The following is a 22770-nucleotide window of genomic DNA, read 5'->3' as shown; positions in this document are numbered from 1 at the left end:
TGTGAATTATTTTATTTTAGTTGCATATAGCTAGCCTTGAGCGCAATGACGTAGATGCAGTTCACTTTTCTGCCAGATGATGGCGACATCGGACGTGGGTGGTAGAGTAGCTAGGATTTAAAAAAAAAAAGAAAGAAAAGAAGGGGGGCAGGATGAATCTCGTCTTTGGGAGTGTGCCAATGACAATCTGGGCTCGGAGGCTGCGCTGAGCTATTTACTACCAAGACAAGAGCGAGAAGAGGAAGCCCGGTGTGGAGGACCCAAGGCTTCGATTGTCAAACCAATCCGGACTTGGTGTCATTCCTCCAGGATTGTTTTTTGTTTTTGTTTTTTATTAATTTTATTTTTCTACCTAGGTTTTTCCACCTCTGAGTAGTACCTGGATTTATTCTACTCTCAACTGGATTACCACTTTGGAGCAATCCGAATTAAATCAGAACGATTGCACCTGTTTGTCGAACCCCGCCACCCCGAGTGGTGCACGAGGACTGTGGACAGCACCAAGTCACCGAACCGAGCCCGAAGCCGTTCTGAGAAGTTGTGCATCTTGACGGGGGCAAATCTGCAAGCATGCCGCTCGCACAGATTGCCGAGCCATGGCCCACCATGGAACTTGTCCAGCTGGAGACTGAGGTAAACGGAATTTTAGTCAAGTTACTGTGGAATTTTACATTTGGATAAGTTCCTTGGAAGGACTCGTAACTATTTCGCAACCGGTTATCTTATCATATTCGGATGGGAGGGATTTGTTCATAAATGTCTACATGCATGTTTGAGTCTTTTCACTCCTGTTGTTTTAAATTACCATCTTTAATGTGAAATATTATTTTTACTATATGATGCGTCCGTCCATCCATCCTTTGACACTGGTTAATTGTACGTAGCTTCTGGCTGCCACGGGGAGAACAAGCAAACTCCATACAGGAAGGTGATTCCGGAATCGAACTCTACACCTCTAAATTGCGAATCAGCGCTTCACCTCTTAATGAATACTCGAGTATAATTTCTTTTTAAAGCCTCAGATTTACTCCGAAAGAGGTGATTCATCACTTCACCTCAGTTATGTAGCTTTATTTGGAAATATTCATTGTCACTTCAACTCAAGAGGATTTCCAAATCCAAATAAGTGCTTTTTACACTTCTCCACTCTGCAGCAGCTTCTCGAAATGAATTTATCCAAGCACATCTGATGGATATTAGATTTGCGGATATTGTCAGATTCTTCCGAAAGATTATTCTTAGAAATCATACTGCATTTTGCAGGGGAAAAGCACCTGGTTGTTGTTTTGTTTCCTCCCGATTTCAAAGTGATTCAGATTCTCTGGCAACCTGTAGAATGTCATTGACACCATCCAATTGAACAGCTGCAGGAATCTGCCGAAATGTGCGCTGGGCCAGATGACATGTAATATTCATGCCGTCTGTCTCTGATCTCCTCTCTTTTGTGCACGCTATTACACAATGTCCTCGATCTTCTTTACCGTGAAAATTGATTCGCCGATTGAAAGCCTTTTTGTGGGGGGGCAATCTGGTCCGGAAGTTGATACCTTATCATTTACCCTCTCTGATAGGAGAAGAACATCCTGCTCTCTCAAGTTGATCTCCATCATCTTTTTAACTTCTCATGCTGACTCATTTAAACTGTTTGCCCCCATTTTTTTTTTTATCCAGGCCAAAAAAAAATACATCTTGACACCTCTACAGAATCCAAACTTGCTAAAGCAGTTAATCATTAACTTGTATTACCATAAAACTCAGCACAGAGAACATCCATTTACTAGAGTATGAATCAAAAACTAAAATAGACCACCGCGGGGTTTTTTCCGAAACTTAGCGCGCAAGAAAAATAGATGAAAGAAGGAAGAATTTATGAATTAATATCCCAAGTATCTAAAAATATCAACAACGGGGGGTGAATTAATAACTGAGATTTGATGAATCTGTCCATATTATACATTGGCGCAGTCAGCGTAATGAGTCACCATCCCATAATGTGTCGTTATCGTTTTTTTTTTTTTTTCGATCTACTTGTCAGCAACACCTCGGAACAGATGCTAGTGCTGACCCTGCAAAGAGTGTCGAGCGTAATTGCCTGCCTTTTTATTGCATGATTGACAGAGGGAAAATGTGCACTTTTATTTCAAATGGGTAAAATAAATGTTTTTTTCCCCCCCGCATCATCGGACTGCACAACACCTGTCCACTTTGCATTCATTATCACCCAAGCTGTGATAAATTCAATCACACCAGTCGCCGCTAATCATTGTGAACTCCATATCGGGCCGCTGCACACTTTGCTAGCACCGGCAGAACGATCCCAATTGAGCATGTTGGACCAGGAGACAGATGGGGCAGGTTGACCTGCTTCGCTATGATGACACCACTTGATACTTTAAGGTCTGGTCCAGGTCCATTTGTGGATCTGGAAGTTCCCATTTGTGTAGTTTTTCCCCAGTTAAGGATCAAAGTGGAATTTCTTATGGTACCTGAATCAGATTTTTATTCCTGTGGGGACATGACGTCTGATCTGAAGTGAATCAGCGCTGATAAAGAGGGAGCAATCATCCCTACCGCTGTGCCGCCATTATGACTCAGTGCCACCTGCAATGGCTTCTGGCATTTGTCATGATCCTGCTGATCCATCCACACCAGATCTCCACCATCCAAATACGGAAACTTTCACTTGTACGCTAAAAGTTTCATTATTAGTTACACCCGCTCTAAAAAGTGTAGCAGACTAGAGAAGTGACTGATGCTATTTTGGGTTCTTATGCAATATTTCGATTCTCGTCAAGTGTGTGTTTGCTATCGAGGCCGAGCACTCGAGCGTTTCATGGCTTTTATCTCCCGCGCGGGATTAAGTGCTGCTAATTTGGGCGTGACCTGCGGAACACCTGAGCAAGACTGTGGCGGTGAAGGAGAACGTTCGATAACATCTACGACTTCCGGGACAGACGTTAAAATAAATCTGGCGGGAAATCCTCAGCAGAAATTGTCATATTTTGTTTTGCTAAATGCTAATGCTAAATGTTTTGAGGTCTAGTTTTCCTGATTATTGCTGGGAGTCAGAACCCTAAAAGCCCAAAAGTGGTAAATAAATATAGATAATGTCCATTTGGTGGATTTAGCAAAGTGGTTGTCAATCAATACTCACCGAGATACCGAGAAATTTAGCCGGCTAGGATTACAAAGACCGTCTAAAAAGATGCTCCTTGTATTTCTTGTTGCTAGGATACAGTGTTGTTAGTAAAACAGATTTATCTCACCAACTCAAACAGCGGAGCAGCCCTGAGCTTGTTGACTTTTTATGACCAGACAGGAATGAAAAGTTCCGCTTTGCCGCCTATTGGACTAACGTTTGCTCAATACGATTCCCACGCGGTTTAATCGCGAGGCCTCCTCGCTTATTAACGTGTCGAGCCTTGTTTGTGCGCTTAGGTGTGCGTGTGCCTGCGCTCTCGTTGAGGAAGCTCAGGGGAGCGCCGGCGCCATTAACTGGGCCACTTGGATCGGCCAAGCGTGGCTAATGAGATTGAAAGTGTCGGAGGAACGGTATCGGGAGCGTGTACTGGACATGCATGAGCGGAGCGCTCGGCATCAAGGTTTCAATAAAAATGACCAGACTTGGCATGTTGAAAAAAAAATGTATCCATAATAGGCCTGTTGATGTGTACACCGGTTTGTATTAAGAAACGTGGTCTTTGGTGTTCCCATGGCGACCTCCGATTACTCATTTTGACTTTATGGCTCTCGGAGTTGATATGACTCTTCTTGTTCAAAGTCCAATAAACAAGTTTGGTGTTACAACGTCGAATGTTATTAAAACACCACAAGGCTCGACTGGAAATGATCTCAAGTAGTTTGTGCCTGGAGGAAATGGCTTAAGTGACGTCCCTTGTACAGTCATAGTGGCTTGAATTCAATCTCAGGGTTGAAGTGACTTCTGTTTCTCTTCTACAGAAAGCTGCCAGTAAAAGTGGAATTTGTGGCATTCATCGAGGGGAGGGGGGGAGTACTCTTGGGAGGAGAATTCCGAAATATGCTCTTCTTTTTTTCTTCTTATATGCGGAAGCAGTTGGACATGTTTTCACATTTCATCACCTACCCATAAAACCGTAAAAGCGTTGCGGGATCCAAGGGGTCATGACCTATGTCCCACCTCATAAGTTGACTTGATTCAAAGACATACAATGTCACGAATGGTTCATTAGATTAATATTTGTCCTACAAATGAGACTTAACAATTGGAGCAATGCTGAGTCATCATATTTCCTGTTGGGCATGAGTCACCCTCTCAAGATGAACCCCACAAAGAATAAACAAGCGCCCCGTCGTCCCAAATGTGAAGAGGCAGTAAAGCGGCAAAGTCGCCGCTAAAACGTCACGAGTCAGCAATCTGTGACGTACCGTTATGTCTCTCTCTCTCTCTCGGGATAGCCACGACATCACTTCAGCTTATTCTAAATGTGACCGGACAACACGTCTTTGGCGTTTGCCCTTTGTATTTTTTTATTTATTTTTTGCATTAAAAATCTACTTCTGCAACACTGATAATTTTCTAAACTCTCTTTTTGACAGAATGGCCAGAGTACTGCGGAAGATGGAGTCACACCTGCTGTCAAGGTCGGAACACACACACACACCCACACACACACACACACACTCAATTAATTAAACAGAACTAATTCGACTGGGGACATTTGGACTGCCGTGTTTACATGGCCAGTTAGTACTTGTTTCCCCCCCAACAATAATTTAGACAAGCTAAATTAGCCTAGCATCTTCTTCTTCGTATCTTCCAGCAGTCTACCCTGTTGCACAATGCTGCCTCTCACAGGTCACTAATGGTACTACAATAGGTATCTCATATTTTAAGACCAGATTTTTTTTCCACTTATTTGGGTGTAATTAGGTTGTAATGAGATGTATTTTATTACTCTCTATTACGTGTTATATTTCAAACAACCGTAGCTTCGGCTGTGTGTCCCCAGTTGTCCCGTACGATCACATCACAAACGTGCACAAGCTTGCTCGTAAAGAATGGCTGAGTCAGCCCTCTTTTTTTTTTTTTTTTTTTTTTAAACTTCTCCCCAGCCTCCATTATTATCTGGCCCTTTGGAACACGATCCCGTTTCCTCTTGTGTTATTCTTTTGTGTTCAGTCCTTGTGAATTGAATGGAGGCGGGGTGAAGCCCGTCGAGCATCCTTTCACGTTATAATGACGTGCGATGATTGGGGTCACCACACGGGGAATTGCGCTAATCCAAATCACAGTTTCTGATACCTCTCTTGCATTGCAGTACGCCATCAATAAGATTCAATTACAACCGGAATGGTGCTTTTCACGCGCTAATTGATTGGACAACACTATTTATTCCGCTTTACTTTATTAGAATCCCGCATTCGATACGACGAGGAGGAAATTGACTTTCGCCAATGTAACGGGATTGTTTTCCTGGAAGGACATTGAATTCATCGCGGCGTTTTTATCGGAACTGCACCCGTAATTGTTTCGCTTGTTGTTTGTTAGCACGACTCATCTTCCTCGATGCGTTTCCTGCAACCACTGAGGCGATATTTCATTTCGAGCGAGGTGCTGCCACTCGCCAGCTTATTGCTGACTGTCTTTTCGCTCTTGATTTGTTTTTGTTTTTTTCTCTCTTCAAACATCGCAGCACTGCAAGCGGGCATAAAATGAAATCAAGGCAGTAAAATTGTAACCAATTAGATGATGGCTCTCCGAAGGGTTCGTGAGTATGCAGTTTTACCGTTGCAGTTATTAAAAACAGGAATTAGAAGCACTCTAATGACAACTGCCGACTTTTTTTTCCGGATCAAGTGCGTCTAATGGGCTTTCTCAGCTCGTATAGATTCAGCGTCAACGAGAAGGCGTATCGATGGAGGGAATTATCTCATCCGTGGTGCCAGGGGAGGAGTTATTATTACCCAGTTTTCTCCTTCAAGTGAACAAAATGTCTCAACCTCAGTCAAAGTTTACTCATTGATGTTTTTTCGAGTGATGAATGTTTAAACTCTTGTGGCGCTCTTGTTAAATTAACTTGAAGTTTTTCCGCCTCTGCCTTCGACGGTGACGGATGCGAGCGATAAACGACAAGAGCAATTTGGTCGAACTTAATTTTATGTCGAACGCAGGCCTGTCGTTACGTAATTCTCACCCCACTGCGGCATGAGCTCCTACTTTACGAGCCAGAGGGCAGAAATTAGAACGAGGTAATGCACCAGAGATCGTGGCTAATGACTTTTTATTTTTCCAACGCAGTTAGGCGCTGGTAGAATAGAAGCAACTGAACGGCACGATTAAAAGGAAGGTATGGTTCGGCGGACGGAGATGATGAGGGATTGGAAAAGGTAAGGGAGAGGAAACGCTAGGCACCTTTTCGGCCCGTGTGGGAGGAATGGAAGGGAAAAGAAATGTGAGCCTCTTTCACACGGAGACCCTGCAAAATTGCCGTAATGAGAGCAGTGATAAAAGATACGCCGTTTATCCACCTTTTATTATTAAATTATCCAAATTATAGACAGAATCAGACGGAAAAGTGTGCTGTGTGCTTTTGACCGTCACGTCCACCGTATCAAAGTCAAATTACGGAAACAAATTAGAAGATGGGAACAAGCGGCTCGGAAAGCATCAATTGAGACCGAGGACAATCATGTTACCAAACGAAAAGATGGGGCCGATTGTTAATAAAAAAATTGAGACAGGGATTTTATGCAGTTTTAACACGGCTGACCCAGATTAAAAAAAAGAAATAATATAAATAAATCTGCGTAACGTTTTATGAGATTATGCACAGCTACGTAAAATAATGATAATAATAATTATATATAAATAATATAAATAATAAAAATTCCTAGAAAATCACAATGTATGGTGGGCTATTTTTAGAACAAGCCTACAGACTGCTAATGTGGTCGTTAAATATTACCCGCAGGCACCATGTTGGTGACCCCTGTTCAATCCAACGCATTCCCCCCGCGTGGCCATGTCGAGCTCATAGCAGCCACGGTGTCGAGTGTTCCTCGACCCGATTAAATATTTACCAGAGGAGCGAGCGAGTGCGTAGGCGCCGCACTTGACAAGCGGACGGAGCCTAGGGCGGGCACGGAGCCCGGCGAACCAGGAAACGGCAAGGTTACGAATTTCCCCACCTAGCTATGAGAGCGCTAAGCGTATGCTCACGCATGTGGTCGTCATGGAAACGGCCCTTCAACAAATCTGACCTCTCTATTGCCTAAGAGGGAGGATTTGCATTGAAGCCCCTCTAGCAGTTGTTATTTCAAGCATGCTTTAAATTTTGCTGGTGGGCATAATGTTTTGGCTGGTAGGCGTATTTGACTTTTTTCTCGTGAACCACATCTCTGTGGTTTCTGACTGAATCCAGGAATTCTCCGCGGGTCTTGTCGAGGTTACATAAATTCCACAGCACTTCCTGGAAAGCGCAGATGGCGGCCAGCTTGGGTTGCCGACGTCCAGCTTGGCCTTTTCCCGCCGGGCTCGCTGTCAAACAAACCTGCGGCGAGATGATCGCATGTGCGTGTTGCACTCGGCTTGCAGGGAGGGAGGCATGTTCGAACAACCCTGCAGAACCAAACACGCCGCATTCCACGGGAAGGTCAGGGGAGGGGGGAGCAGGGGTAGTCACTGACTTATAGCATCACTTTTGTGTTGCAATGTCTTCCAAAGCCTTTTTTTTTTTCTCTCCCCTTCTCTCGCCGAATGTCGTCACCAGCACAACGATAAGCACCCGAACAGACCGCCGCCGATAACTGCTTTTTATTTTTTTACGCGTGATAAAAATCGTTGCCGGAAAACAGCATCTGGGTACAACCACAACTTCTCAGTGCGTCAGCAATATCGGTCGATCTTTGCGTAGGCGATTTATAAATATTATGGTGTCAGTCTAGATGTGTTGCTGCACCGTTTGTGTTGCATTGAAGCAAAGCCTATGGAAAACGTATAGCCGACCTCTACACAATCTCGGACTTGTTTACACAATTGTACTGTGTGTTTGGTTTGAAGGGCATAACTCTCGTGTGCGTCTGTGTGTGCTCTAGACTGAAGCGGACGCTCTCTTGTGTTCGCTTATCATCAACAGAATCTGCTGTTAGTGGTAGAAGGTGGCTCTGCAGAGCTACTGGCCAAACACGCACACACGCAGAGGCGGGGCGATGGTTTATAACCTAATTACCCAGCATCCCCCCCCCCCCCCCTCGAGCTTGCGGGTGACTCTAAATTCTGGTTTTGTTTGGGGCGGGTGGAGGGAATCAAAAGCATTGCTAGTATGTTGCAGTAGGACGAGTAGAAAGTATTGTGGGACAAGTTTGGGCAGTGTAATGCAAAAATAGACTCACAATAAAAAAAAATGATTAGTAATACTGGTATTTTTTTTATTTTATTCTGTCATGATTGTTATATTGTCTGTTTACATGTGTTACTCCACCGTTTGTGTTCACATAAACCCCCCAATAAGCATTTTCCACAGAAATTTTCAACAAAAATATGAAAAAATATTTTTTAAAGTATTAAATAGTTATGTTTTTAATTATTTCAAACCATAAAATTCACCCGAATGCAGCATAACATGGACGCGAGTCGTCGTCTGTCAGCACGTCAACAATTAAAGATGTTTTTCCTCGGCATCCTTTCAAATAATTCAAAGCATATTTCCGTTGCCTTCAGTAGCCCCTCCTCCATCCATCCTTGGTTGCCGCGAGCCGGCGTCGTCATGGTTACCGTGTCTTCAGCGTCGCCAAGCCCTGCAATAGTAGAAAATGTTTTTTGTTTTTTTTTTTACACACACGGAGTAGCCATAAACCTTTTTGCCCATTCAGAGTTTCATTCATAACTCTTTTTGTTTTTGTTTCATCACATTTTTCAGATTTGGTCCGGTGATTATTCTCAACCCCCCCCCCCAAAACCTTTAAAGGCCACGGTTGTATTTGATCGAGGCTATTAAAGGGTCCACTCGGGCAGTAAGAGCACTCGTCCATCAACGATTGGCATGAAAGCTTGCTGCCACGGCCGTTTCCTGCGTAAAGACGCCGTCCTCGCAACCACTTCTCACAAAGATGAGGAACACAGTTGCCATAGTTTCACACTTCTCCCTTTCAGGGTCGACTGAGGAGAACGTGGCAACCGGTTGCTCTTGTCTTTTACGGTTACTAAAGCTGATTTCCCCGCCAAAACCACCTCCAAATATATTTTAGTCCATTTCCATTCCAGTCAATGAATTTTCTCCGCCGCTACTTGTTTCTATTACTTTTCACCATTGTCGGACCCAGGAGGAAAATAACGGTTGACACGGTTACCGTGGCAACAACGGTTACCATTGTTGTAACGGAATCATAATGAATCTATTTTGTCATGTAATAATGAAATTTTTTACATAACGGCATAGAAAGTAAGAGTTTTTTAAAATTCGATTCATGGATCAATAACGAAATAATTAACGTACCTGCTAGCTTAATTTAAATTCTAATACCATCATCACCATCATCATCCTTCCATTCTGCTCAAGCTCATGTCAACCGTCTGACGTGCCTCTCATCTTACCGCAATCCTTGTTGTGCTATTAATATTCCAGATTGACCACGCAGGATTTCCTGTAGCATCCGTGCTAATCCCGCGCACATTTCCTGTGCATTTTCCATTGAAATCTATTAGCCTATACGTCCGTTTGCAGCTGTCACTCAAAGCGAGCAGACGGAACATCCTGTTCAATCTTTGAACCCCGTGTTGTAAACAACACCAAAAGGAGTGAAAAGGTGACCTCGTGTTCCTGTATGAAATATCCAACCAAGCCTGGAGATTAAGGAATCATGTGACCAAGAAGCTTCTCTGCTTTGTCAGCGGTAGATTAAAAAAAAGCATTGCATTTTTTTTTTTTTTTTTTATGAAGACTCCCCAAAGAAACTGCAAACGAGACTTAGATGAAGTAGCGAGAGGTTTTATTTCTTAATGCAGTGCAAGCAGCTGTGTTATTTGGATCCTTGACTTCTCCTTGCAGTTTAAGCTTCTTCTCAACCGCTCCAGGCGACGCTTTTATTAAAGCGCCTTGATTTAATGGTTGGAGGATTGCATTTGGTGCACTTGTACCGTCTGCCCCGCCTCTCCACAAAAAAAAGGAAAACAATCCAGCAGCATTACAGACGTTAGAATCTCTCACCTGATATGTTCTGGTGCCAGCCTGCGTAAGTGTCTGGACTCAAGACACATCCAGCAGATTATCTTTCTCAGAACTCGACAATACTAGGTCAAAGTCATAGATTTACCGCTTGAACAACTCCACCCATTGCGGGTTTGAATTTGGTACAATGTGGTCTGAATCTGGACCGGATCAGAAATGGTGGAATGAGACACAAAAAAAAAAAAAAAAAAGGATCCTGTACTTTTAACGGCCTCTTGGCTGCTCTTTGTTCCAACTGTCACCAGATGAAAACATGCAGGAAAAGAGGAAGCCGTGTCAAGACAGCCGTGGATAAATGTTGTAATTGTATGTTATTCATTGGACGATTATGCTGCGAGGTGACAATTTTTTTTCTCTGCCGGGATGAATTAGCATCTACACAGACGGCGAGTTGTATATAGTGAACATGCCCTTACTTGGCCAACCTTGGCTCTGCATGACGGCTCCTCTTAAGTGTCTGGCCCCTTGTGTGTTTTTTATCTTTCTTTTTTTTTTCACAAGTTAGCAGGTCTCTTCTTGTGTCCTATAGTTTGGCTAGCTAAAGATGGAAACACACCGCCCCCCTTTTTTTCTATTTCACTTTATTATTTTTTTTAAATATTTTGCATGTGACTCTGCTTTCCAAAGAAAGATCAACACAAAAATTCAAATTTACCGCTTTTACAGCGTAACCTTCCCCTTTGTGACCAGTTCTCGACTTTGGTGGTTAAAAACCTCACTTCCCATTTTGCTGTGTGAGTGTGTGTGTGTGTGTGCATGCAAAGCCAGTGAGTAACACACATCGAACATGTTGGCTAACTCAAAGTAAATCTTGTGCGGCCGTAAGCCGGTGCGTGCTGGCTCCAAGTGACATGGAAATATTCGGACATGTGGAGGTTATTATTCCGCACCAAAACACGCACGAGAGAGGCAAGTGGCAGGTTTTTGTTGATTTTTAGCATGTTGAGCGTGTCAAATGAATCTGTTGTATGTTTGTATGTCTTCTTGTGTGGCCATTCTAACATACAATTTAATTTCAAAGCCTTTTTTTTTTTAGCTAATTAACTTTAACATGTCAAATAGCTTAGCAGACAGGCAAGGATAAAAATGAACACAATAAACAAATAAATTGATTTATTGTTGTTAACTCGTATGTCCATTTCTCGACTTCCTGATTCATAGAGGATGATGTAAGGACTTATTGTGGTTGCATCCATTTTTGATTTTGGGGTGGAATGTTCCTTTTTTAAGCCAGTGAGGCAAACAGGGAAAAAGTGTCACTAAAATTCAGCAAAAAAATGAGATTTTTTCAAAATTGACCCTGCAGAAATTGCACAAATATGAAATATAGTTTGCTTTCACGGAGAGCTTCAGATATCAGAGATTTATTATTGCCTATCAAATATTTCATCGGAGTCCAGTCATAAGCCGCAGGGCGTGGTCACCATTGTGTCTTTGACTTTGAAAGGCCGCTCTTTGAATAGCGGCTTCTGCGTACAGGTTGGGCTTTTGTAGCCGGAAGGAAGTGAAGTCAGGTCAAGAAGAGAGAGAGAGAGAGAGAGGAAATGAGATAGAGAAAGAGAGAGGGCAAAGAAAGCCACTTCCTGTCCTGTCCTGTCCTGACTTGTCCAGACTGGTCCTGTTACCCCTGAAATCTCCGTCTGTCTCCACGTGTGTGTGCTTGCATAGTGACTAAGCCAAATAAAAATAATCATGTCAACTTTCCATTCCAACACCACTTAGAACGAGTCTCATATCACGTGGATAGAGAAGGACTTTGCCCAAATGAGTGGCCAGGTAAGTCACTCCCTGCTACTCCTCCCTAAATAAGACATTTGTATGAATTACATCTGGCCTGAATTAAAATGACATATAGTCGCATGAGTTTTGGTTGGTTGTGCCGTTTTGGGTGCAAGAGTGTGAGAATGAAAGCACCCACTTCCTTCCTGGTTGCAAGTTTCATGTTCGAACTCACTCAGTCAGTCAGAGGAGCACAACAAAAGAGTCAGCAAGACCCTTAGAGTGGCACCTCTTGGGACATGGGACCCGGAGCGAGATTTAAACTCGGTTGCTTTCTCCCGTTCTACCTGTCCAAAAAACCCAAAGGCTTGGCGGCGGCTGCAGATACTTTGCCTGCTTTGAAACGCTGGACACTGGTAACCGTGACGACATGTCATTTAAAGTTCAGTTCGATGTGTTGTTTTTGTGGTAGTGCTTGTTTGTTAGCGACGTGTCTATATTTTGTAATATAAATGGCGTTTTATCATGTATGGGTATATTTTTTTTCAATTTGAGCTTTAATTTGTTTTTTTAATAGGTTAAACTAAACTACCGTATTTTCCAGACTATAAGACAGTTTTTTGCGATGCGACTTATAATCAGGAGCGACTTGTACGTGAAATTATTAACACATTATTATTTAGGTATATTTATGGTAATGTCTGGAAAAAAAAAAGGTATCAAACATAAAAAAAAGACCTTTAAAAACAACTAATTAATTTTCGCACCACTAGAGGGAGTCTGTTTTCACCCACAAGTCAATCTGTACCTCACTTTGAGAATTAACAGGTCACCAGGAGCATTTTGGACATTTGCCAAATCCTTGTTTCTTTCTCTTTGTGGATAGGACGATGGCGAAATCAAGGAAATCAACATCACCCATGTGGTCAAAGAAGGTTCGGAAAAAGCAGACGCGTCTCACTTTGAATTACTCAAAGTGTTGGGCCAGGGTTCCTTCGGGAAGGTAAAGCGTGCAAGTTGGAAGCCGCGTGTATCTTTTCATCCTCTGCAGTCTTTCTTCTGACATTGCTCATGTTTCACATACTTGAGGTGTTCCTGGTGCGCAAGGTGACCCCTCCTGATGACAACCAGCTCTATGCAATGAAGGTCCTCAAGAAGGCCACACTCAAAGGTAAGAGAGTGAGCTTGTGATTGAACGATGTAATCAAAGTCAGAACCGTGTAAACAATGTCCTCCGGCGAAAAAAACGACCGCCATACCATAAAAGGATTTTTTTTTCTTTTCTCTCCACCAGTGAGAGATCGTGTGAGGACCAAGATGGAGAGGAACATCCTAGCTGATGTCAACCACCCATTTATTGTCAAGCTGCACTACGGTTAGTCGGCTTAATTGCACCTCCTTCAAAAAAAAACAACAACAAAAAAAAAAAAAACACATTGGTATATTCTCTTCACAGCTTTCCAGACTGAAGGGAAACTCTACTTGATCTTGGACTTCCTCCGAGGAGGTGATCTCTTCACCCGACTGTCTAAAGAGGTGAGAATTCCCTCAGAATGTTCATGCTACACGTTGCCTTCTCATGCATCATAACCGAATTTCCATCTCACAGGTGATGTTCACCGAGGAGGACGTCAAGTTTTATCTCGCAGAGTTGGCGCTGGGCCTGGACCATCTCCACAGCTTGGGCATCATGTACAGAGACCTGAAGCCTGAAAAGTAAAAGAAGTAGTTCTCAAATTGGACATTTAATTATGCAAGTATGATAATATTATCCTACGTTTGTCGTCTAGCATTCTCTTGGATGAAGAAGGTCACATCAAACTCACAGGTGAGAAAATAGCAAGGAGATAAATAATTCCTGAAATGCTTCATCAAAAGTCTCCTTTGCCGTCTCGTAGATTTTGGTCTGTGCAAAGAAGGCATTGAGCAGCATGAGAAGGCTTACTCGTTCTGTGGCACCGTGGAGTACATGGCACCCGAGGTGGTCAACAGGGTAGGACACACCCACAGCGCCGACTGGTGGTCGTTTGGAGTACTGATGGTAAGGAAAGAACTTTTAAAAATATTTTTAGGTAATTATGTAAAAGTTGTTCTCTCTTCTAGTTTGAAATGTTGACCGGGTCGCTGCCATTTCATGGGAAAGACCGCAAAGAAACAATGAACATGATCCTCAAGTAGGTGCAGATGTTTACTTCTACTTTGGTCGGATCACTGATGATGATGAATTATTTCTTGCAGGGCACGTTTGGGAATGCCTCAGTTCCTCAGCGCAGAGGCCCAGTCTCTGCTTAGAGCTCTGTTCAAGAGGAACCCCAGCAACAGATTGGGTCGGTTATCTCCTTCACTGCACCCAGTTGAGCAACACAGTTGGCTGTCAACACATTTTATAGGCTTTAAAAAATTAAAGTGCCTCCCAAACTTACCACACAGAAGAATGTTAATAACCCTGCCAAATTTGAACATGTAAAAAAAAAAAAAAAAGGATGTAATTAAATTGAAATTGTTTCCATGGGTTCACCATAGGATCAGGTCCAGATGGAGCAGAGGAGCTCAAACGTCACGGATGGTTTTCCAACATTGACTGGAATGTGAGTGTTATTTTTTATCTATCTATCTATCTATCTATCTATCTATCTATCTATCTATCTATCTATCTATCTATCTATCTATCTATCTATCTATCTATCTATCTATCTATCTATCTATCTATCTATCTATCTATCTATCTATCTATCTATCTATCTATCTATCTATCTATCTATCTATCTATCTATATCTATTTATTTATTTGGGGGAGTCATCCCAAAAATAATTTAATTACTATTAATTTATTGTTTTATGGTCGATTTTTTTAAAAAAAAAATTTTTACCAATGAATTGGAATATTGCTAGTATTTTTTTTTTTCATCCCAAACTGTTTTCATCTGTGCCAGAAACTGTTCCGCAGAGAGGAAAAACCCCCTTTCAAACCAGCGGTGGCGCGTCCCGACGACACGTTCTACTTTGATTCCGAATTCACTTCCCGCACCCCAAAAGGTAATAAAAGTCAAGAACACCTTGGAAGTGTAAACACATAAATAAATACACCATTCAACTTTTCATCCTCAGACTCTCCCGGCGTGCCGCCAAGTGCCGGAGCTCACCAGCTGTTTCGAGGCTTCAGCTTCATCGCGTCAAGTCTGCTGGAAGAAGAAGGTTCAATGGAACCCGTGAAGCCCCCGCCGCACCCGGTGGTCCAGGTAAGCAGTAGGTAACATTCATGGATCAAAATAATCGGTTGGTTAGTCGATTAATCGTTAAAATGACATTTTATTCAAATGACAATTTATTTTGTATCTGTATCGAAAAGTATTTCCTGTCCACTTGCAGCAGCTACATGGGAAGAACTTATTGTTCAGCGACGGCTACGTCTTGAAAGAGGACATCGGCATGGGCTCCTTCTCCGTGTGTAAGCGATGCATCCACAAGGCCACCAACACGGAATACGCCGTCAAGGTACAAGCAGGTCGCCGAAACACCTGGATGACCTCAGACAAGGTCTAGAATCTTGTTTTTTGTGATTGACAGATGATTGACAAGACCAGCGCAGACCCTTCCGAGGAGATCGAGATCCTGCTTCGATACGGACAGCACCCCAATATCATAACGCTGAAGGATGTGAGGAAAACAATTTAAATAATCAAGTCAAACCTCCTGAGTTGATACCGGAGGACTTCCCTTGTGTCGGTTCCAGGTTTACGATACCGGCAAGCAGGTGTTCTTGGTGACGGAGCTGATGCGCGGAGGAGAACTGCTCGATCGGATCCTCAAGCAAAAGTCCTTCTCGGAGAGGGAGGCCAGCGCCGTGCTGCACACCATCACCAAGACTGTGGAGTACCTGCACTCGCAGGGGGTGAGGGTGCAGCATATTTAGTTAGCAGCGGCCATCTTTGTTTTTTTTTTTAAATCTAATGATTACCTATCTTTCATTACACATTTCCTGATGGTGTCTTAGGTGGTGCACAGAGACCTGAAGCCCAGCAACATCCTCTACGTGGACGAGTCGGGGAACCCGGAGTCCATTCGGATCTGCGACTTTGGCTTCGCCAAGCAACTGCGCGCCAACAACGGGCTACTCATGACCCCGTGCTACACCGCCAACTTTGTGGCTCCTGAGGTGAGCCCGGCGCATCTAATGTCATATTTAAAATGGTGGAAATGTTTGTCGTTTTTTGGAGAGGATAAAGAATATATGCCTGTTAGTATTGCTATTTCTTGGAAAAGCGTAACCATTAATGCTAACCGTTAGCATGTCGACAGCGGTTTGTATTAGGCAAGCGGGCTTTTGTGTGGGAGTTTATCAAATTTATTTTTGTGATTATTGTATTGGAGAACAATATTGATGCCATTTTCTTCTGCTGAAATAATTTCTCGTCGCTAGGTGTTGAAGCGTCAAGGGTATGATGAGGGCTGTGATATTTGGAGTTTGGGAGTACTGCTGTACACCATGCTAGCCGGGTAAATAATTACACTCTTAAAATTACGTTGTATAATCCGTTTCCATCCTCACGCCGTCCTGTTTTATTGATTCCTTTCTTTAGTTTTACTCCATTCGCTAACGGACCTGAGGACACTCCCAACGAGATCCTGAACAGGATAGGCAACGGTCACTTTAGTTTGTCTGGAGGCAACTGGGACACTGTGTCAGACGCCGCTAAGGTGACTTGTGTAACATGATTTGCTCCAGAGGGCTTAACTCTGACTTTAAAGTGTGTTCCTTGCTGTAGGACCTGGTGTCCAAGATGCTCCACGTGGACCCACATCAGCGACTGATCGCCAAGCAGGTCCTCAGGCACCCTTGGATCATCCAGAGAGAAAAACTCCCCAACAGCCAGCTCCCACTCCAGGACCCGAAACTGGTCAAGGTATCATTCTCGCATGAAAAATTGATCCAAATCAGTTTTGAATTGACTATTTATTTATTTATTTAAATCTAAAAATTAGAAGGTAGGATGTCAAACCCTAATAGGGTTCTCGCTAAATCCAGCACTGTTCTTTTCGTCCTAGGGCGCCATGGCGGCCACGTACTCGGCCCTGAAGAACTCGCAGCCCACCCCCGAGCTCAAACCCATCGAGAGCTCCTTCTTGGCCCAGCGGCGCGTCAAGAAGCTTCCGTCCACCTCCCTGTAGACACATTGTCTTGAGAGAAAAAAAAAAAAGCCACCCAACCAACCAGCTCGCTCGGGAGGGCGTTACCAGCCAAGGAACCCTGACTGTGACCCTGAACCCCCCCCCTTCTGAAAGAACCCATCTTGTTGTGTTCACTTTTGTAGTGGGGCCAGCCAAAGATGTTCGAGGAGAGGAGGAGGAGGGGGGGGGGATTGTTTGTAATCTACGTGTGCGCGCATTTGTGTTCCTGCACGACCACCATGCCACACAAAGTCCGCTCAGCCATCACTGGACGTCGTCAGTTTGCTGCACGTTTATTTGTCCGCCAGTTTTTGTCTGTCTGTGTGTGTATGCATGTGTGTGCGCGTGCGTAAAGATAAGCTTTACATTAGCGGCGCAAAGCCGCTAAATCCGTTTGTGCCGGCAGCACGGCGGCCGCAGTAGTGTCCAAAAATGCTGTTTTTGTCAACGTTGGGGAGGGTTAGTAATGTGAATAAAAAGAAACAAAATATATGAAAATATATATTTCTGCCATTAAATGCCTCTTTTGGCTCAGCCAGAAAAATGGGGATTGTTGGGAATTTTTTTTTTGGTTCACGTCAATCTTGTTTCTTTTACAGTGTCAGTTGCATGACGTGCAGTGTGTGATGTTTCTTTATATGTTTTATTTGACAACACATCTTCTGGTGGCTTTCTGTGAAAGAGACTCGGCATGTTCGAACATTTACATTGGCTTTTTGTACACCCCCCCCCCTTCCCCCTCCATTACATTTTCAATGCTGCTTCCTGTGCTTGGCTGCTTTTGGTGTTAATTTTTGTCCGAGGAAAATAGTGCAAGGCAAACTTGAGCACATTGCTTACGTACGTGTTTAAAAAAATAAAAATAAATAAAAGGTCTCGTAATGTATTGACAAGGAGGCCGGGCAGACTGTTCTCTCCGTTCAATCAAGCCAGTTTTATTTTACACGGGGTCATAAAAAATTAGGGGTGTTTGACTTTCAGGTGAAATTTTCTGGATGAACCTGAAAATGGGTTATAGGAAATTTAACATGAATTGATCGACACGTTTCACCTGAAAGCTGACCATCACTAACTTTTGGGGGGATTCAATTATGTGTCAAGTTACTGCCTGTGAGATCGCATACACTTTTCCACTTATGATTTCCAAATGACGTCCAAGTGTTCGCTTCCCAGGGTAGGTCCTGCTTTCAGCTTGGTGCCTAAAGGCCTACTTGATGAGGAAGGTGTCGAAATGTCTTGCATAAAAGAAGGGAAGAGCTGCGAGGCTGTGAAATTGTCCAACCAGCTGTCTTACCTCGAAAGGGATCATCAAGTTCTATCATTCTTTTCTTTTTTGTGATTGAGGGGAAAAAAACATTGTTCCTTTGACTAAACGTGGTGTGTCTTATTATATGATAAAGATGAAGATTTTTATATCTTACAAAATATTAAAGATTCTGTTGCTACAGTAAACTGTCTCATGGAATAATGTGTAGTTGTGCTTGTACTGGTCATATTATTTTCTTACTTTACATGACATTGTTGAGCTGCTGATCCTCAGGATGAGGTGGCAAGGGCCTTTATTTTTAAATTAATGAAATTTATGACTGGAAGTTGCCCATAATCAATTGGGGGTAACAATTTCTTTTTTAAAAAAAGAGTAAAAACTCGAGCCTTTTTGAAAATAAATACTTTATCATTAAATTTTACATTTCACTCCAATATTTGCTTGAAATTTCTTTTATTTGTTGTTTTTAATTTTTAGTTTTGTATATTTGTGAAAAATTAATTCTCATTCTGTTTTATTGTTAAAGCGCCTTTCGCGGAAGTGACGACACGAATAAGGAAGTAAAATATTTGGCGCCAAAGCACGAGTGGACAGACCCGGACCAGCGAAGTAAACAATGATGGATGCCACCCGGAGAATAAAATCCAGAGTTTGTGCTGACTTCAAAATGCGGGGATTTATTCTCCGACCGTATGTATAACTAAGTCATTTCTATTTTGATTCCATGAAGTCGATTTTTTTGTAGTTGTGTCGTGACGTTTGTTTAGCTGTCAAACTTCATTGAGTTATTTTTATGAATTTGGTATTTTTCCACACCCAAATATCAATAAATTGTTCAAAATTACATTCTATTGTTACTTTATTACCTAGTTGACTTCAAAACAGGAATAATGCTCACTCAAATTGACACTATTTACTATTTAAGAACTGTACTGGTTGTTCATTGGCAGTTTTGCCTTTTCTTGCTTTTTATTGCGCAAACATATTAATATACACAAAATTTTGTTGTTGTCAAAGTGAGGCCACCAAGTGCCTGGTAGAGTCCCTGTTGTCTGTCAGTCCCACTGAGCTGGATGACATCATCGAAAGAGTGCTGGATGCTGTGGAGAAGCAACCATGTGAGTTTGTGCGGCCTTTTCGTGTATATTGTTTGTCTCTATCTGTGTTTTATCCAACAGTAACTTCAAGCATGATCGAGCTATCGGTGGTGGAAAATGCCGTGCAGGATTGCTTTCAATCCTGCGATGAAACCATGTAAGAAGCTCAAAAAACCTCTAGAATGCTTTTTTTTTTTTTTTTTTTTAAGTTGGAAAGTGACTTTGACTCTTTTCCAGGAGTAACGTTTTCAACATCATCGGCGCCTTTGACGTGCCCAGATACATTTACAACCCGGAGCGGAAGAAGTTTGTTCCGTAAGTAAAGTACTGTATTTATACTTTGTATGTAAATATTTTTTTAATATACTCCTTGTACCTCTGATTCCATTGGCAGCCTAAGTATGACCAACCATCCAACTCCGGGCCTGTGCGGCATCGCCAGAGATAAGGCGGAACTTTTTCGGGAGCGCTACACAATCTTACTGCAGGTCTGATTTTTTTTTTTTTTTTACTACTGTCGCTGTTTTGAGAAGTGTCCTGATGAGGTGCTCATATTTGAATTTGGTTTCCAGCGCACACGTCGACACGAGCTGTTCACCCCGCCTGTCATAGGAGCTGCTGTAGTGCACAATCAAAATAAATTTCAGGTAACCTCGTCGTCGCTGTCCAGCTAAAACCTCATGTGTCCAATTTTAGTTCAGTTTTTTCTTCACAAATAGTTTCCATGTGTTATTAATTCTAAATTATTAATCCAGCTCAACTTTTGAAAACATAGTGTGGGTCTCCTATATCCTCAAGATGTTTTTTTTAATTATTTTTTTATTTTTTATTTTTTTTAAATCCAGCTGAAGACCATTGAAGCTTTGCTCGGCAGCACGGCCACACTGGGGGGCGTGATCGTTCTCGGAATGATCACACAACTAAGAGAGGTGAGGCGGCAGGCCATGTATACGTTCATCTTTTGGATTTCTGTGTCTACATTATTCTTTTACATTCTCTTTTAAAAGGGGAAATTCTACCTGGAGGATCCAACTGGGACTGTAGAGCTCAATATGTCCAAGGCAATATCCTTTCCTTTATTTTTTTGTGTTTCAATTGAACAAAAACTTCTATTGAGTTTTGCCTTAATTCATCTTGCACCAGTTTCATAATGGCCTTTACACTGAATACAGTTTCGTATTGGCTGAGGGTAAGTCGAGTGACACGCTGTACTGAAAAGCTTTTGCTGAGTGGTCCTAATTCAGTGAAGGTGGAATCCAAAGTAAAATTTTAAGCAAATGATGGTCTGAAGGCTTGTCGATGATAATGGACTTTTTTGACCTTGTCTTTCAGGCTGGTACGAGGACTCGGTTTTCCACGTCAATGGTTTTGGCACTCCGCCCATAGAACCTTCATCAGCCACACGGTATAATGAATTCAATTTTTTAAAATCTATTTTCTATTCCCTATGTTGGTTTTTTTTCCATGCATTTTAATTGATGTCAGTTACCAGGCATTGTTCATATCCTAACTTCTGCCACCAGGGCGTACTTTGGCAACATCAACTTTTTCGGCGGTCCGTCCACTACGTCGGTGAAAGCGTCGGTCAAGCTCAAGCAACTGGAGGAGGAAAACGACGACGCCATGTTTGTCCTGGTTTCCGACGTGTGGCTGGACAACGCGGAAGTGATGGAGAAGCTCAACCTCATGTTCTCAGGTACGTGTCTACTCGCAGATCCACTCCAATTAACGACTGACTCGAACCGTGTGGACAATTTGTTCCACCAGGTTACGCGGCAATGCCTCCCACGTGTTTCATCTTTTGTGGAAACTTCTCTTCTGTTCCGTATGGAAAAGGTCACGTCAAATCACTCAAGGGTAAACTCTCCAACTCTTAACAATCAAATGAGAAATGACAACATCTCACATTGCTATTATTATTCTCTTTTTAGAGTCGCTGAAGGTGTTAGCTGACAGCATATGTGCGCATCCTAACATACTCAACAAGTAAGAGTTTTTTTTTTTGTTATTGTCGTTTACAATAACAAATTTATATAGTGCCTCACTGCCATCTTCTTGAACCTGCAGTAGTCGTTTTGTGTTTGTTCCTGGCCCTGAAGATCCAGGCCCGGGCACCATCCTACCACGGTAATATTTATACTGAAGAATAAATAGGCTACACATTTTTACATACAAAGTTATTTTTACATAGTAGGAATGGAACGTCATCAAAAAAAATTTTTATCTGAAAAACAACAAAACGTTGACAAAAACTGATTCATGTCTTCCCTCAGACCTCCGCTGGCGAATCACATCACTGAGGAGTTCAGACAAAGGGTTCCTTTTTGCGCGTTCACCACCAACCCGTGCAGGTAAGTCAAGCTCTGGCAAATTATGTGGTTTTGCTTGGTTAAATATTATTCATGCTCTCTTTCAGGATCCAGTACTGCAGTCAGGAGATCATTGTCATCCGTGAGGACTTGGTCAACAAAATGTGCAGGAATTGTGTGGGCTTGCCCAACAGCAACCTGGATATTCCTAATCATGTGAGTGTCTTTCAAAAAGAAAAAAAAAAAGTTGTCCCACTGTTGACACTGTTGTTGTTGTCAGTTTGTCCGGAGCATTCTGTCGCAGGCTCACCTGGCGCCATTGCCTCTTTACGTCACTCCCGTGTTTTGGGCCTACGACTACGCCCTGCGCGTGTACCCCGTTCCCGACATGGTGGTCTTTGCCGACAAGTACGACCCCTTCAACGTCACACACTCCGACTGCCTTTGCGTCAATCCGGTATGTAACATACTTCCTTGACCCCAATTACTAATTTCCTATTGGTTGAAGCTTTGGCGCTACTAATTGAAATAAAAAGAAATTGTGAGTCGTTATTAATAAAAACTGTATTCATCACTTCACCAGGGCTCTTTCCTAAGAAGTGGTTTTACATTTAAAGTTTACTATCCAGCCAACAAAACCATTGAGGACAGGTAAGGACTGTTTTGTACATTTATTTAAATGAATTAGGTGAATAACATGACTGTTATTTTATGTCTCCACAGCAAACTTCAAGGACTATAACCAGAGAGATATTTTTTAGTCTGTACATAAAGTTTTATTGAATATTTGTGTGTGTGAGAAACTGTCATTTTATTTGTAGTCGTCGTGGATTTTGATGCTTAATTTTATTATATTCCACAAACACAATATTAATCAGAATATTGTGTTTGGACTAGTGCTGTGTAGAACATATTGAGGACAAAATGTTTAACTTGACTTTCACTTTGTGAATAAAATTGCAATGTAACAAAGATAATGAGGTGAAGTTATGAAAATAAAA

At 42.4% G+C, this 22770-nt stretch overlaps 2 protein-coding genes across 6 annotated transcripts; both read left to right on the top strand.

The window, feature by feature from the left end:
* Positions 1–167: 167 nt before the first annotated feature.
* Positions 168–18548, top strand: rps6ka1 (ribosomal protein S6 kinase a, polypeptide 1). 5 transcript variants are annotated; one of them, XM_049739540.2, is made up of 23 exons: positions 168–633; positions 4579–4623; positions 11931–11984; positions 12814–12930; positions 13017–13098; positions 13222–13302; positions 13384–13463; positions 13537–13643; positions 13718–13755; positions 13826–13968; positions 14031–14101; positions 14166–14254; positions 14451–14515; positions 14861–14963; positions 15036–15166; positions 15297–15422; positions 15495–15584; positions 15661–15819; positions 15922–16083; positions 16348–16424; positions 16508–16625; positions 16694–16831; positions 16974–18548. In XM_049739540.2, the coding sequence occupies exons 1-23, from the start codon at positions 571–573 to the stop codon at positions 17094–17096; spliced, it is 2262 nt and encodes a 753-aa protein (XP_049595497.1). In that variant the 5' UTR covers positions 168–570; the 3' UTR covers positions 17097–18548. The 5 variants fall into 5 exon arrangements, with proteins under 5 accessions (XP_049595497.1, XP_049595500.1, XP_049595501.1 ...); XM_049739543.2 differs by lacking the exon at positions 11931–11984 and having other exon boundaries at positions 170–633; XM_049739544.2 differs by lacking the exons at positions 168–633; positions 4579–4623 and adding an exon at positions 10950–11117.
* A 336-nt stretch (positions 18549–18884) lies between these two features.
* pole2 (polymerase (DNA directed), epsilon 2) lies at positions 18885–22746 on the top strand. Its single transcript, XM_049739558.2, has 19 exons — positions 18885–19053; positions 19381–19481; positions 19542–19617; positions 19698–19775; positions 19855–19948; positions 20033–20107; positions 20306–20389; positions 20468–20524; positions 20601–20649; positions 20793–20865; positions 20984–21156; positions 21228–21317; positions 21392–21446; positions 21528–21587; positions 21734–21811; positions 21877–21985; positions 22050–22226; positions 22353–22420; positions 22493–22746. The coding sequence occupies exons 1-19, from the start codon at positions 18980–18982 to the stop codon at positions 22509–22511; spliced, it is 1590 nt and encodes a 529-aa protein (XP_049595515.1). The 5' UTR covers positions 18885–18979; the 3' UTR covers positions 22512–22746.
* Positions 22747–22770: the final 24 nt, after the last annotated feature.

The sequence above is a fragment of the Syngnathus scovelli genome, chromosome 14 (genome assembly GCF_024217435.2).
Source record: "Syngnathus scovelli strain Florida chromosome 14, RoL_Ssco_1.2, whole genome shotgun sequence".
Lineage (NCBI taxonomy): Eukaryota > Metazoa > Chordata > Actinopteri > Syngnathiformes > Syngnathidae > Syngnathus > Syngnathus scovelli.
The sequence above is the reverse complement of the archived record's forward strand: the minus strand, read 5'-3'. Positions and strand labels throughout refer to the sequence as shown.